The sequence below is a fragment of the Pelophylax lessonae genome, assembly GCF_965119305.1.
Source record: "Pelophylax lessonae genome assembly, chromosome: 3".
Lineage (NCBI taxonomy): Eukaryota > Metazoa > Chordata > Amphibia > Anura > Ranidae > Pelophylax > Pelophylax lessonae.
Window position 1 is genome coordinate 240,279,689 of NC_138770.1, and position 15,747 is coordinate 240,295,435.

Consider the following 15,747-nt stretch of genomic DNA (forward strand, 5'->3'; position numbering starts at 1 on the left):
AGGCCATGAACTATATTTATAGTCTTAAGCCAGCAGACACATAAGCAGAAGATCTCCTGGCAACTTCGCTGTAACTGAGAACGCACCATGTTGTCAGACTGAAAGATTGTTTTATATGACTATTTTTAGCCAAGACCAAATGTAGTAGCTGATTTTCTAAGGGGAAGAAAACCAGCAAGGAAAGACCATTTATCCTACACATATCCAGCTAGAGTAAGAAAGTACAAATAAAAATTAGCAACATTTATATCAACTTAATCACTTCTCTACCGCCATATTATAAAAAAAAATAAAAAATGGTGGGGAAGTGGACATTTATTTTTATAAATGTCACATCAGATATACAGTAGCCCTTAGATAGCCAGTGCTATCATAGCACTAAAAATAAAAATGGCTGATGACGGAGGGGGTACTTTCTGAATCCACTGCCCCATTCAAAATGATCAAAATTAGTGTTGATATTTTGGCTTTATGTAGTGATTTTCAGGGCTTCATGTTAAAATAATATCTGTCCTTTTAATTAGAGTTGCTCTTCCAACTTTGGGGTAGAAAATTGTAGTTTAGAATTTCCAACACAGAAAAAGGTAGGAATTTAAAACAAAGTCCGCTAAAGTGCTATCAAAACATTTGGTTGAACTGGAAATCAAATTTGAATAAAACAAATATTTTACTTAAGGTACTAAAGAGAAAAAAGCTCTGGTGTGCACTACCCCATGGGTACCCCCTTGAAAAAAAATCCCATTAGCTTTTCAGTCTAAGCTGCTGCAAGCTGATTTCCGAACAGCCAAGGAATGTTGGACTCCAAAACTCGCTGTCCAATGTCCAAGTGTGTACAACAGAAAACAAATCTATAAACATGCTTCAATAAAGTACATTTGTGCTACAACCAAAATGGAATGTGACATGGAAAAGTGAGAGAAAGAAAACGGAGAAAGTTATTAGCAAAAGGGAAATTTTCTAGAAATGTACTTAGAAATAACATTTTGCTATTTATGGAAGCAAAGGAAGAAGTAATGACATTATTTAGAACAAAAATGGAAAGGATTTGGGTCATAAAAGATGTAAAATAGAGGACAGAATAGAAATCAGTGCTAAAGGAGTCCACAGTAACTGTTATACATGAAAAAATTGTCCAAAATGCAGAATGTTAGACACAGTATGGAGTATTGGGCATGGTGGAAAAACACTCGCCTTTCTCTTCTGGGACCGGGGGTCAAGTCCAGTTTGATGTCCTAAGTGAAATGAGTTTGCTGGTCTCAGCTCAGTTCCCAGAGGGCAGGAGTCCACATCACAAAACCACCACACATAATTTGGCATTACAGGCAGTCTCTGCTCAGGAGAGGCCCAGGATTGAGCTGGCATGGAGACTGAATTACCTCTCAACCAGAAAGAGGGTGCTCCCTCCACATCGAGGTTGAGGTCATTGGTTGGGCAACGTGGGGAAGCTCTCACTGCAGCTGCCTGATTGTAGCTGGCCTGTGAATAAAAAGAGGACTTCAGTTTCCATCCCAGCCAGTCCCTTCACCATCAACATAGTCAAAGAGTGCTTATTACCCAGCCTGCGGTTGAAAATGCAGAGGCATATCATGGCAAAGGAAAATTGCAAAGTAAATAGAAATGCAGTACGAACAAAGCATGGAAGAAGGCAGATGAGGCTGGCACAGAAATATTTTACTTTGTTTTGTTTACACATATTGTATATCTTGTGTATAATGCTTTTTTTTTTATTATTAATTTAATAGGAACATAAAGAAGTTACTAATAGGGGACTCATCTTACTACATATTAACTATATAGTTTGTGTTTAATACTGCAAAGACTTCAAAGATGTAATCCATGAGTCACCCAATAATGTGATGACAGTGTATTGATAAGGCCACACTCTATATGACAACCTGACACCTAATTGCTTAATGTGATCACTCTGCATTTGGAGTCACCAACTTTATGATAAAAAAAGATTCTACCATTGGTATTGTGGTTCTACGTAATCTAATGTGAAAATTCAACACTTGCATTATAGCTTCTATGAAATATACAATATAGAATCTACAAATTAGATTCTAGGGAAGGTCTAAAAGTTTCCTGTGCCTTTCTTAGTATATATTCTGAAACATTCCATTAGGAGAGCAATCTAGAGTAGACATAGAATGTGCAATTTTCTATCCTTCCACTACAGGTAGAAGGAAAGAAAATACCTTAGTTCTCCCATAAACACAGTCAGTGTTGATGGGGGAATCCCTCCCACAGCGCTATTGTATTCTGCCGACAGGAAGCGCAGGGAATCTTTCCTGCAGGCAGAACACAAAGATTAGTGTTGCCAGCTATAGCCAGTGGCACTAATCGTTTGGGAAAAGTTGATTAATAGATTAACTTGTGTACAACCAAGGTGCTCATACATGGATCGAAGTTTGGCCAGTCCCGGCTGAACTGGCCAAATTTTGATTCATGTATAGCCAGCTTTAGTTCAGCAAGCTCACAATTGTTGTATTTAAACAAAACCCTTATCCCCTCATTTAGGTGTCTGAATGTACACTCATGTTCTCTAATATTATTTGTTTATGGCATGCTTTCATCTTGTCATATTGTATAAATCTAAATCTGAAATTGGAAACCATGTCTACTTGATATTATTACATAAAGGATCAGTACACACAATACTGATATTTTATCTATAGATAAACAATGGTGCGTCATATCACCAGCTACATTTGTTTTCGTCTCTAGGCGAATCAAGTGAAGAGATATCACAATCAGGGTTCTTTGATGTGTTTCCACGTTGTGGAGTCACACCTTAGCAGCTTTAGCAGGTGGGTCTCCTTCTTTGTAATGCAAACTAAATGCATACCTTAACAGAGTGGAACCCTGTAAGGGCTTGCAGCAGGTGGGTATACCACGTGCAAAAAACCCATAGCTCCTAGCTAAATATGGCGTGTGGTATAACCAGCCAGCATCAATTATTTATGTTCTTTTTTATTTATTTTGATTAGTGACAACATTCGTTCTATGAAGACTTTCCTCACTTTGTTAAATCAGAATGAAAGAGAAGGAAGGAATGTTATAAAGGGAAAAAAATTGATGAAGTCCTGTAAAAATACTGAACTTCTCACATATGTTCTGCAAGCCAGTCAGTAAAGAAGAAGTTACAGCAAGAGAAAAGGCTAATGGAGAATGCTGCATTAGAAAGAGCTTATGGTGAGTATACAGACAAATGATCCACTGGTGGGATATGGTTATAAAGAAGGAAAAATAACTTAGCATTACAAAGAAAAGTGTTATAATAATATGAGATTCGGAAAAAGAAAAATTTACATGAAAGAGGTGAGAGCAGACTGCTTCCTGATAAAGAGTGGATGAAGACAGAAAGACTTAATGAGTTCTCTCTTAGCACCAACAAGCTTAAAAGGCAAAGGCATAGAAGACTACTCCATGGCATTAGCATCAAAAACATATGCACAATTAACTTAGTGAACTCTCTCTGGAGACACCAAAAGACAGCAGAATTAATGTTTCTTGCATACTTTACACAAATACTTTTAGGTTCATTTAATACATTTATGTAATTATTAGACTAAACATGTGTGAAGAACAATGATGTACAGTAATAAAAGGAAATAAATCAACCTTCATGTGTGTCATTCATGAAATGGCTGAATCAGACTTTTAATTTGTTGTTGGCACTCAGTTGGGGCCGTTAATTGTTTTTGACACAATATGGTCAATAGATTTTTTTTTTTTTTTAACATTTTCTATTTGTAAAATGGTAAGGATGTCCATCAGAAATAGCAACTTGTAACCAGTTTATATTAGGTAGGTCATAGATGGAGATACCCTGCTAAGAATGAATGGCGGTGAGACATCTGCTAATTCTTCAGCCCAGTTCCATCTACAGCTGTCCTCTGTTCAACAATGCTAACAAGTGTTAGTGGTGAAATACTGATTAAGTTTCCTATGAAGAAAAAGGAATGATCATCTCCAGATTCCAATTCATTTTCCAACAATCTTGTGAAATTCTGCATGCAATAATGTATGCCTTCCATGGATCTCAGATAGTTCAGCACTCATTCAATTGTGTTAAGTAATGCCGGAATTGGGTATAATACTGGCAAAGATCAGCCTGGTTATTGTTCTGGCTGAACTACTGCTAATTTTTATTGAGACAGTGCACATCATTGTTCTTGACTGCAATAGTATTTAATAAAGAGTTGGTAGTCATCAGAAAATTATTAATTTGATGTCAGAGCAAGTGTCAGATAGCTAAAATCTGTGTCCAATTTTTACTTGTCAAATTTTTTGCTAACATATTTGCCCTTCTCCCAATGTATAGCTAGAACAGAAATGATATTATCAATTCTCTTTTATGAGTTTTAACTTAGCTATGGCAGTGTTCTCTGCCAAATGAATTCTTAATTTCCCCAAAGTTATTTTGTACATCAAGCCATTGAAGTAAAATAAACCAAGGTTCAGTAATAAACCCTGCATTTATAATATATAGAATATTTTCTCCGAGGTAAAATGCAGTCATAGGAGAACACATAACATCAGCTTATATGCATCATGTGGCATATTTGCTGACGAGCATAACGAGAATGAGAGTTAATGAGGTTTTTTTTTTTTTTAAGATTATTATCCAATGTACTGGCACAAGTACGGTTATTACTGACTTGACAAATCATCCATAATTCAGTGCATTGGATGTGAGATTGTTGTTAGAGTCTTCACCTGTTCATTTATACAATGGCTTTATTGATAAATGGAAGGAGGGCAAAGAGCACACTGGTGGTGCTATGTGTGTATTGCAGGTAAGCCTTTACTCAGCCTATGATATTATTAGCAGTACTGTCAGAGCAGGAACAATGTGTTGCTCATAGCAGCCTAATCCAATCTTTTCATGGTATTGCTATGAACAACAAATGGGCAACATAATCTATATGAAACATATCCACTTTTTCTGTGTTACACTGTTATTGTAGCACTAAAAATCCACATCAGTGTACTGCTTACATAAAACCTGCATATTCAAAGTATTTGTGCAGATTTTACAATGGTTAACCAAAGTCATAATGCTTTTTCACAGTAAGAAATAGAGAACACTAACCAAAATCAATTAAAATGCATCAGAAATCAATATTACATGTAGTTTTATGTAATTTGGTTAACTAGGAGTAATCTCTTTGTTCAATCTCTTAATAGCAAACTGTGAGTTAATAAAGCAAACAATAATTGAACACTGTTTTTATTTGACTGTGGTTTTTGTGACACTCTAGTTAAGCAGTATCTTTTCTTATGAAACTGACATTATGTATTACTTTTCGGGGGTTTATTCCTTTCATTCAGCTAACCAACAAAGTAGAGAGCGAGGCTTGCATATGTTCTTATATGTAATGAATACACTTTAAATTATATTATACAAAGGCCATACCTCTAGTCTGTCTGTTCTCATTAGCTTCTGTGCAGCGGCTGCTGCGGCTGATGGCACAGCCACTCCGGGGTTCCCAGCGACAAGCATTGGTGCAGAAGGAAGAATTTCAGCAGGCATAAGACCCGGTGAGACAGGCCCCAGGTATGGGTTAAAGGCTGCTGTTGCATTTGTGGCTAGGCTTGGTGCGACTGAAAACATTGGCTGAAAAAAACAATACATTATATGACTCTACACAATGATGGAATTATGGAAGATGAAACAACACTAAAGAAATTGAAGTATAATTGCTTCTACTAAGTATGTGGGTCAGTTTTATAGTGGGCATACCTTCCTTAACCACTTTAAGAATGGAAAGATTTGCCCCCTTAATGACCAGGCCCTAATTTGCAATTCGGCACTGTGTTACTTTAATGGACAATTACGCAGTTGTGCATGCTGTACCCAAATAAAATTGATGTCCTTTTTTTCCTACAAATAGAGCTTTCTTTTGGTGGTATTTGATCACCTGTGTGGTTTTTTTTTTTAGTGCTATAAACAAAAAAAGAGCAACAATTTTGGAAAAAAAAAACAATATTTTTCACATTCTGCTATATGACATTCTCAAAAAAAATGTAAAAATCAAAATTTTTTAACATTTTAGGCAAATTTGTTTTCTGCTACATATTTTTGGTAAAAAAAAAATCACAATAAGCATATTTTGAATGGTTTGCGCAAAAGTTATCACGTCTACTAACTACAGGAAAGATTTATGTTATTTTTATTGTTTTTCTTTTTTTTTACTAGTAATGGTGGAAATCTGTGATTTTTTGTGGGACTGCGACATTGCGGCGGACATATCAGACCCCTAACTGACATTTTTTACACTTTTGGGAGTACCAGTGATATTACTACAGTAATAAGTGCTAAAAATATGCACTGTTACTGTAATAATGACACTGGCAGGGAAGGGATTAACCCTGTGGGTGATCAATGGGTTAATTGTGAGCCTAGGGTAGTGAGTCTAACTGTGGGGGGGGGGGGTGTCTTGTGAAATGACCATAGAGCCATGCGATCCTATATAGAAGGATCACATGAGCTCTGTGATCATTTCAGGGAGAAGAACGGTTGGCTGTGTTTACAACAGCTGACCGTCTTTCTCTCTCAGCTGGAAGCGATTGCAGATGTCAGGGGGCAATTGGAGCCGCCTGACCCATGCATCGGTTTCCCCGCTGCCAAGTGGGGGCAGGAGCACGCCGACGGCGGCGCGCACTCGCCCCTAGCTTTCCGCGCGCGACCGGCGTAGACCTACGTCAGCTTATGCAGGAGAGCCACCCTGCCGCAGTAAAAAGGCGGCGGGTGGTTGAGAAGTGGTTGAATGCAATTTCCATAAACATTTTTTTTACAAACTACATAAGCATTTCTTATACATAAATCTTTAAGATTTTTCAAACAAGCTTACTTAGTCCCTTTGGTGGGTACAGTTTTTCCATTCTCAGCATCACTTACCGTATATCCATATCCCATTAAGTTTAAAGGTTAGCCCATCCCAACTGAATTTCTGATCTATGGCTCAATCACTTGTAATAATTTAGTTGAAACTCTGAAGAGATTAATTCCGGTAAATCAACCAATATTTTGACATATTTGTTTGATTTAAAATGCAAAATACAAAAATTGGCACGGCGTGTTGAAATCTCTACTGGGAAGCTGTAAAATTTGGTTTAGTTATCTATTATTTTGAGCTGGTTAGGTAGAGAAGAGCTGACACTGTGTATTGAAACATTTTTAGAATTCTTCCAACATGCCCCTACCAGTGATTGTTGGTAAAAAAATGGCCAAAGGATCCCATACTCCCTTAAAATCATTATGCCCCACATAACATATGGGACGTCCCAAAGAAATGCATCTGAGGGGAGGGGGACACCAAAACAATACCGCCATCTGACCCTTAACAGAAGGATTACACCACCACCTGCAGCACACTGCAGTCAAAAGCAGACTCCTCCTGGGTCCCAACATCCACTCTATAGAAACGAGTGAACGTATGCACCAATGACCAGTTCGCTGCCTCGCAAATCTGAGCCATAAAGGCTTGATGGCGATGTGCCTAAGAGGCACCTACTCCTCTGGTAGAATGTGCCCTTACAGGAAAAAGTGGAACCTTTCCTACTAAACCATTTGCCTGGGTAATTCCTGGTGAATCCAACAGGAAATCGTAAATTTAGATGCTGCCAACCCCTTTCTGGTGCCTTCTGGCAGCACAAACAAGCTCTCAGTCTTACGAATCTGAGCTGTTTCCTGAAAATAAAATTTAAATGCACGCATTAAATCAAGAGAATGCAATAAGTTTTCCTCCTCTGAGTGAGGATCTGGAAAAAAAGAAGGTAGTATAATGTCCTGATTCAAATGAAAGGCGGACACTACCTTGGGCAAAAAATCTGGGTGAGGACGTAAAATCACCCTATCTTGATAAAATATCAAGAATGGCTCTTTACAAGAAAGAGCTGCTAGTTCCGATACCCTTCTAGCCAAAGTTATCACAATAAAAAAGACCAGTTTCTTGGTAAAAAGCGCCAGGGGAACCTGCCCCAGAGGTTCAAAAGGCTGTTTTTACAAAACTGCCAACACCAAATTTAAGTCCCAAGGACATAACAGTGGCTTCACTGTTGGAAGCAAACAAAGGTTTGAACCAACAAATGGGAAGCGATCGGTTCCTGGAAAAAACTGATAAAGCTGAAATCTGCCCCTTAATCGTGCTCAGGGCTAATTTCATATCTACTCCTGCTTGCAGGAAGGATAGAATTCTCCCGATAATATATGTGTGGGGATGCCATTTCCTGGCTTCACACCAGGCAATGTAGGATTTCCATGAAAAGAGGGGGGGAAGGTGAAATCTGCAAAATGCAGAGTCGCCAGTAAGAAGGTTAAATGTGAGCACACGGAGAATATGAAACTTAGCTTTATTAAATCAATAATAAAAAACAACAAACTGACCACCAAGGGCTGTAATTGCAGCCCAGACAATTAAAACTATTCAACGTTGTCTAATCAGGGGGAGATAATTAGCAGCTGCTCATGCATTACCCAAAACCATGCAGGCAACATAAATTCGGAAAGGATAGGTAATAGTACCAAATAATGGAATATAGGTACGAAGTAGAAGTCCATAAATTCATCTTCAAACTGTAAGAGAATGTCATAAGGAATGCATGGCTCATGTGCGGTTATGGGTGTAGAGGAGGCTATGTAACGCTCTGGCGTTTGTTTAGTGAACTGGATTTGAAGCTGCAGAATTTCCACTCAGTAGTCGTGCAGAGATGTGTTGAATCACCATATCCAACTCTCCAGACTCATCATTGTGGCCCAGCCTGCCTCAGCATGCAAATATTCAGGCACTCAGATAAGATGTTCCTGGAGTGATAGGTTGTATACGATAGTATAGAGGTGATGTGCTGAAAGGACAGGCGTGAGTAGTGATAGCAATGATAGGCACTCAATAGTAATGTTCAGGAGTGTTAGCAGATGGTGATAGATAGTATGCAGATAGGTTAGCAATCATGTACAATTAACAGGTGGTAGGGGACAGTAGATGAAGTGTACAGGAATTGCTAACTCAGTGCAAGGATATAGATGATAGTAGACTCAAGAGCTAGCAATCTATGTAACAGTGCAGATGATAGAAATAGTAATGCATAGATAGCAACAGTCTTTAGTATACAAGAGTAGATAGTGTAAGTTGATAGGAAGGAATCCCCTGCGGGGTATTTATCACTAGTTGGTTTTAGAGAGATGAGGGGTCCGGTAATGAGGAGAAGGATCGGTAGCGAGATACAGGATCCGTAGCGAGATACAGGAAATAGCTGGAGGCTTCGGCAGCGTCAGACAAGGCTGTGTAACAAGCGGTTTGCACGAACACCTTGTGAGTGAAAACTGGCGATTGAAATAGCCGCTCAGAGCGGAGCCTAGTGATGACGTCACGAGATTTAAAGGGACAGGTAGCTATATGCGGAAGAATTGGGCTGGAAGGGTACCGAAGGTACCAGAATCTTACAGGCTATAAGCTTCACATTGAGGTAACGGTGTATCTTAATCATCGATAAGTTAGTAAGTGTCAGAGGTATCACTCGCCATACAAACAATCAGCTGTATCAAGAAAGTAGGCTGATCGTGCAGTCCTGAATGAAGGAGTCCAAATAAAGAGATGCCGACATCCACTCACCACTCTGTACACATGTAAATGACATTTATCTGTGCTGTAGATTGCTGCAAGATATACGGGTGTCACTGCACTGGCTTTAATTCAGGGGTGTCTGGTATATCATACGGCATTTGGGCTGTCCATGGCTAAGATTAAAGCAGTTAAACAACCCAAGTGCTCAGTCCTAGGTGAGAGAGTTCATATAAGAGATTCCGATATCCACTCATTGCTCTGTGCATGTATGAAGGTACTTCAGTCCATGCTGTGAATTGCTGCAATAGATGTAGATATCACTACACCGGCTTCAGGAAGCCACCTCAACCCGTATAGCCACAGGTAGTTGCAGGGTGCATGTAGGCTGATTACCACACCAAGAAATGTCAGTGAGGATGACATCTCTGCATCTCCTATATGAACTCTCTCACCCAGGACTGAGAATGTTGTTCTGCAAGGGTCTGGCATGGAATTGCGCATAGGGAATTGCCTCGAATGTGGACACCATCTTCCCAATTAACATCATGCAAAGACGTATAGACGGATATCTCAGTCTTACTATAGACCGAACCTGACCCTTCAGGTCTGAGACCCTTCTTGCTGGCAAGAATATCTTTGCCTGCACCGTGTCAACAAGAAGCCCCAGGTATTCCAGACGCTGGACTGGCTGTATTGCTGACTTTGCTAAGTTCAGTATCCAACCCAGACGTTTCAAAAAATGTACAGTCTGAAGGATTTTTTGGCTTAGAGCCGACGCCGATCGATCTATTAGTAATAGATCGTCCAGATATCCTATTATCGATATCCCTTGGGACCATAGAACAGACAATACTGGAACTAGGATCTTTGTGAACACTCTTGGTGCTGTGGCCAACCCAAAGGGCAGGGCCACAAACTGGAAATTATGGTTTCCAATCGCAAAACGAAGGAACCTTTGATGGGTCTGAAATATAGGCACATGAAGATATGCATCCTTGATGTCTATGGATGCTAGAAATTCCTCTAGCTGCAGGGAGGCTACGACTGAACAAATTCATTCCATGCAGAAAGGACGAACGTTCAGAAACTGATTTAGCGCCTTGAGATCCAAAATAGGTCTCACATTCCTGTTTGGTTTGGGAATTACGAATAGGTTTGAGTAAAAACCCTTGAACCTTTCCTTTTCTGGAACCTCAGTTATCACCCTCTGAGCTCTCAGCTGGTCCAATGCCTGAAAGAGAGAGCTTTCTTTTAGGGGATCTGTTGGTATACTTGACCTCATTAACGGAGGATGTGGGAATACCCGAAATTCCAGCTTGTATCCCTATAAAATGGTGGAGACAACCCAGTTGTATTGAATTAACTCCACCCATGCCCCTGAGAACTGCAGGAGCCTTCCCCCCACCCAGGCGAGTGGGGGCACCCCTTCACTGAGAGGGCTTAGAGGAAGACTTGGCTGATCTCTGGGCCCAGGGCTTTTTCTGACCTTGCCCCGAAGGCTTTGGTCCGGATGCAGACGGTTGAGGCTGTCGCCACTGCCTGGAACTGGAAGCACTGGTATTATGTGTGCTGGGGATCTTAAAGGAAGGACGCCTGCTCTTCCTCTTTACAGGTAGCAATGTACTCTTCCCCCCGAGATCTTTTGGATATACTTATCCAGATCATCACCAAAAAGGCGTTCTCCCTGAAAGGGAAAGTTAGCCAGTATTTTTTTACATGGTAATTCTGCAGACCAGCTCTTTAACCAAAGGATTCTACGCATATGCACTGTCATCAGAACAAACCGTGACATTTGCCTTATGGAGTCCGTAAAAGCATCTACTGCGAAACACAAAGTGACAGATCTTCCACAGACTCTCCTTGAGAAGGAACTGTCTTGGCCACTCGCTTTATGCAGTCTTTCAAAGACTGACACACTCCTATGGCTGCTACTGCCGGTTGTACTGCAGAACCTGCACCTGCAAAGGAGGCTTTCAATAAAGATTTCAACTTTTTATCCACTGGATCTTTAAATTATCCACAGGACAGGTTAAATTCTTGTTAACCGAAGAAATGGCTGCATCCACAGTGGGAATTTCCCATCTTTTAGAAAACGTATCCTCCATAGGATATAACAATGAAAACCTTTTAGGAGGAACAAACATCCTATCCGAATGATCCCAGCCATTATACACTTCTTGCTCCAAGAATGGATGCATGGGAAATGACCAAGGACTCTGAGGAGGGTTCAATGAGCCTAGGGAGGAAAAAGAGGTTTTAGTTGTTTCTAGGGGTGGGAGTTTAAACTCAGCCTGGACCATCTCAGCAAGAGGCTGGATAAACAATCTCTGGGACTGAGAGGCTGATAGAGATTTCTCTGACTCCCCGAAAGTGGAAATTTCAGCTTGACTTTCTATAGGGTCACCCTCAGCTACATCTTCCACATCCTCTTCCCAATCCTGAACTGATTCAGGGGGTGGCTCAGGAGAGTGGGATCCCTGCTTTGCAGCATTGAAGTAAATAACAGCAGAGAACATAATACAATAAATGAAATAAAGCAAATTTGTACCAAGTCACCATGCTTTCATAAGACAAAGAGCGATTACATATAGTTACAAAAGAGCTGAAAGAGAGAGAGCCATCTGAATGTCTGATAGAACAAGTGTTTTATGTTATCCTAAAATCTTTACTGACAACTGAAATCCTTGTTAGGGATGCTGTGATGTTTTATGCATACCATAATGACACATTAGGAGTAAACAATGCTGAAACTAACAAGTGGTGACCTTTTGGATGTTCCGTTGTAAAATGCTTGCTCATGGATTTTTCTGTTGAGACTGCTAGTGCTCCCAAAGCAGAACAGTATAATACTGAACTTTATTATTATTTATTAATTTATTTTTTTCATTTATTAATAAAAGACTAATCAGTAGATTCTCCCATTTTAAGCTTGCCTCCTTTATCTTAGAAACGCATGCCAGCAGTGGCTTATGTCCTCACAGCATTGGCCATTAGTCACACAGTCTAATTCCAATATACTATAGTATTTAGCTTCTTATTGCATTGAAAGAAGTGATAATGAAGTGTATTAAGACAACGTACATGTGTAAAAGTACCCACAGACATAGATCTGGCCAGCTTCAGGCCACTGTTTAATCTGTGCAGACTGGGGGGTGCATTGAGACATCTCACAGCTTACTGGTCGAAAACAACAGCAGTTGGAGACGTTCTTTTATCCTGTCCAGGCAGGGTTTACATCAAAATTCTCAGCTATTAAGAGAGAGGTTTTTACAGATCCGGCCAAAACAAAAACTGTCCCTTCAAATTGCACCCAAAGACGCAGCAGATTAATCCGTGCTTCTTGTTCTGGCGACAAATATCAAGTTTGATTTCTTATCACCTATTGGCCACCAAGACAAATAGAGAAGGTGACATGGACAGTAAAAAAAAAACATGACATGGAATCGAATACTTCCACACTGTATTCCAAATGAAAAAAAAAAGAAAAAAGTTTGGTTATATAGACTATACTGTAGACTTTACCTCCACCCAGTATAAGCCTTTATTACTTTATAGTCTTCTTCTTCTTCTGGAGTATCTGTGCCAATTATAGCTACTCCAGATTTCAGCAACACAAGTTTTATTACATTTTTCTCACTGTATTTTATGATCTGTTTATAGATGAGGGCTCTTATATTTTTGTATTGGTTAAAATTCACATTTTAAGTGTTACTAAACCCAAAACAGTAAAATCAGTGTGTATATGTAATAAAGCATTCTTGTTATACTCACTGTGGAACCTAAGGGGTTAATTGTGTAAAAAGGCTGTTTAATCCTGTCTTCTCTGATCCTCCCCTTCTTCCATAGTCACCAATCCATCTCCTGATAAAACAGAGCCTTGGGGGCACTCTGCATATGCTCAGTTTGGTGTATTGCTAGAGATTTTTTTTTTTTTTTGGGGGGGAGAGTGCATGTGATCAGCACAGGGCCAATCAGCATTGTCCAGACAGAGGGTCAGGGGGGTCATGCAGCCTCATGGGACAGTCAGAGGAGAATGAAAACTACTCCTATAAGCTTTAACCAGTGCTCAGCCAGACACAGATAGAAGTCACAAGACTGCTCTATACTGCTGATGAGTAAAGGTATTTAGCAGTTTATATATACTAAAATATTTGCATTTCCATGTTCTGTGTACTGTGGGAGACCAGATAAAGTGAATGCAGGGTCCGGGGTTTAGTAACACTTTAACCGTATTGCAATGTGGAGACTTTTTCCAAATTTCTTGAAGATTTTCATATTTTTTAAATTTCTTTTAAAAAACACTTGACACAATACAGCAGCCTTTCACTCATTGTTTTATCGTGGGAATGAGCAGATTATGCTTTTAAAGGCTAAGTTCACTTTTGTCAAAAAATAAATAAATAAATACATAAATCAATAATAATAATAATAATAATAATAATAAATGCACATATTTTTGCAAGTAAAAAATTTGCATTTATTATTTTTTTTTCCTATGAGCCTGCAGAGCATTGCAACCACAATCATCAGATCACAGGTGCAATGTCAGGCTCCGGCAGATTCTCAGTACAGTGATCTGCATTTACCCAGCAGACAGTTACTAAAGAGCAGGAAGGATCAATGATCTATGAGAGCGCTCACCAGCACCCTCACAATTCATTGAGAATTACAAGCGATCTGCTGTGGTGGCAGACACGACTTGTAGTTCATTCATTCACAGAATTCTGTGAATGAATCATGTGTCAGTGTGGGTGGAGCCCCATGCAGCCACACTGTTTTAAACTTGTGACAGCGGGTGCCGGGAGAGGATCACCCACCCACTGTCAGCATAAGTGATTGCGGGGGGGTGCGGGGGCAGCTGCTTTAGTGATAAGTTACACCCCGAATATGGGTGTAGCCCGTAACATGCTACTAAAGGTGAACATATCCTTTAATGGCATATATTGCAGGTGGTCACTGCAAATTGCTGTAACTGGCTCGGAGAGCCTTCACGCGAATGCAGATCTCATAGCGCAGTTATTGCAAAAGAGAAATGACTATAAGCGGATGGATGAACTTATCTAAGGTTGTGCATTTACAAACATACATCACTGGCAATAGATGCCCAGACAGTTAAACATAAAAAAGGAGCCAAGTTCTATTACCGGTTTCCCACTGATGTACTTACCATAGGCTGAAGCTGGGTACCAGGAATCATTGCATTGGCTAGTTGCATTTGCTGGGCCAGCATGGCCATGTTCTTTTGTTGAATCAGGTTATTCCGTCCATTTATCTCTAACTGTGTTTTTAAATGTGGTGGTGGATGGAGATATTTACAATTCTCCCGTGAACAGCGACCCTTGGGGAAGGAAAAACAAGGCACGGTCAGTATAAATCGATGTGATTTTTTGTTCGCTCGTAGGATGTGGAAAACAGAGCATAAACAATTTTTCTATCTTCAAGTATATCTGCATGCTGTTTACATTGGCATTGAAAATGCAAGTCACCTGGTTGTTCTGTCCACACAGCATGTATAAATAAGAACTGTGAGTTTGTGTACTGAATAAAATTATATGCTGACTTATGCAAAACTCTCTTTAATATTGGTAATCAGATATGAAAACAATGTTATATAGTCATCAAAACAGAATATATGTACATATAAGGTGATAACGCTTGGAGAGGTATTTTCTATACTCATAACTGACATCATATCTGCTTAATCCAGCTAGCTGTCACTTTGGTATCACTTCAAATGGTACACTATATCGCTACACTTGCCTGAAATGTATTACTTCAAAACCTTCATATAAAGTTATTATTTACTATGAGCTGCCTCTCTTCCAGATGAATAAGCAACATTTAGCTGCATCAGTAGCAGATCATTAATTCAATTTATGACAGACGCACCAGAACTGCAAAGTGCATATAACTCTAGGAGCAAATACAGTATTCATGCTTTGAACAATTCATGTCTGATAAAATATAAGAAATAAAGCTAAAGAACCTGGGCTTAGGACCCCTAGAATTGGCTACTCTGTTCATTATACCGCTGTTATATTGATATCACAGCATCTGAAGGTTTCAAACTTGTCACAGTCACAGATCTGTACCGTAATAACACAATGCAGTTTATTTACTAAAGACGAATCAACTGTGTGCTAAAAGTGCACTTGGAAGTGCAGTCACTGTAGAT

The 15,747-nt window shown here is 39.6% G+C and overlaps 1 protein-coding gene across 18 annotated transcripts in view; it reads right to left on the reverse strand.

Annotated features, from left to right (window-relative positions):
- The window catches only part of MBNL1 (muscleblind like splicing regulator 1), a 186,765-nt gene that overhangs the window by 23,579 nt on the left and 147,439 nt on the right, over nucleotides 1–15,747 (reverse strand). For 12 of the 18 annotated variants that reach the window (XM_082250209.1, XM_082250208.1, XM_082250207.1 and 9 more), the window contains 3 exons: nucleotides 14,740–14,910; nucleotides 5,423–5,623; nucleotides 1,192–1,476 (listed from right to left, as the gene is read on the reverse strand). In XM_082250209.1, the coding sequence (XP_082106335.1) occupies nucleotides 1,192–1,476; nucleotides 5,423–5,623; nucleotides 14,740–14,910 (657 nt within the window). The remainder of the gene's footprint in view (nucleotides 1–1,191; nucleotides 1,477–5,422; nucleotides 5,624–14,739; nucleotides 14,911–15,747) is intronic. The other 6 variants (XM_082250206.1, XM_082250204.1, XM_082250203.1 and 3 more) reach the window with 1 other exon arrangement.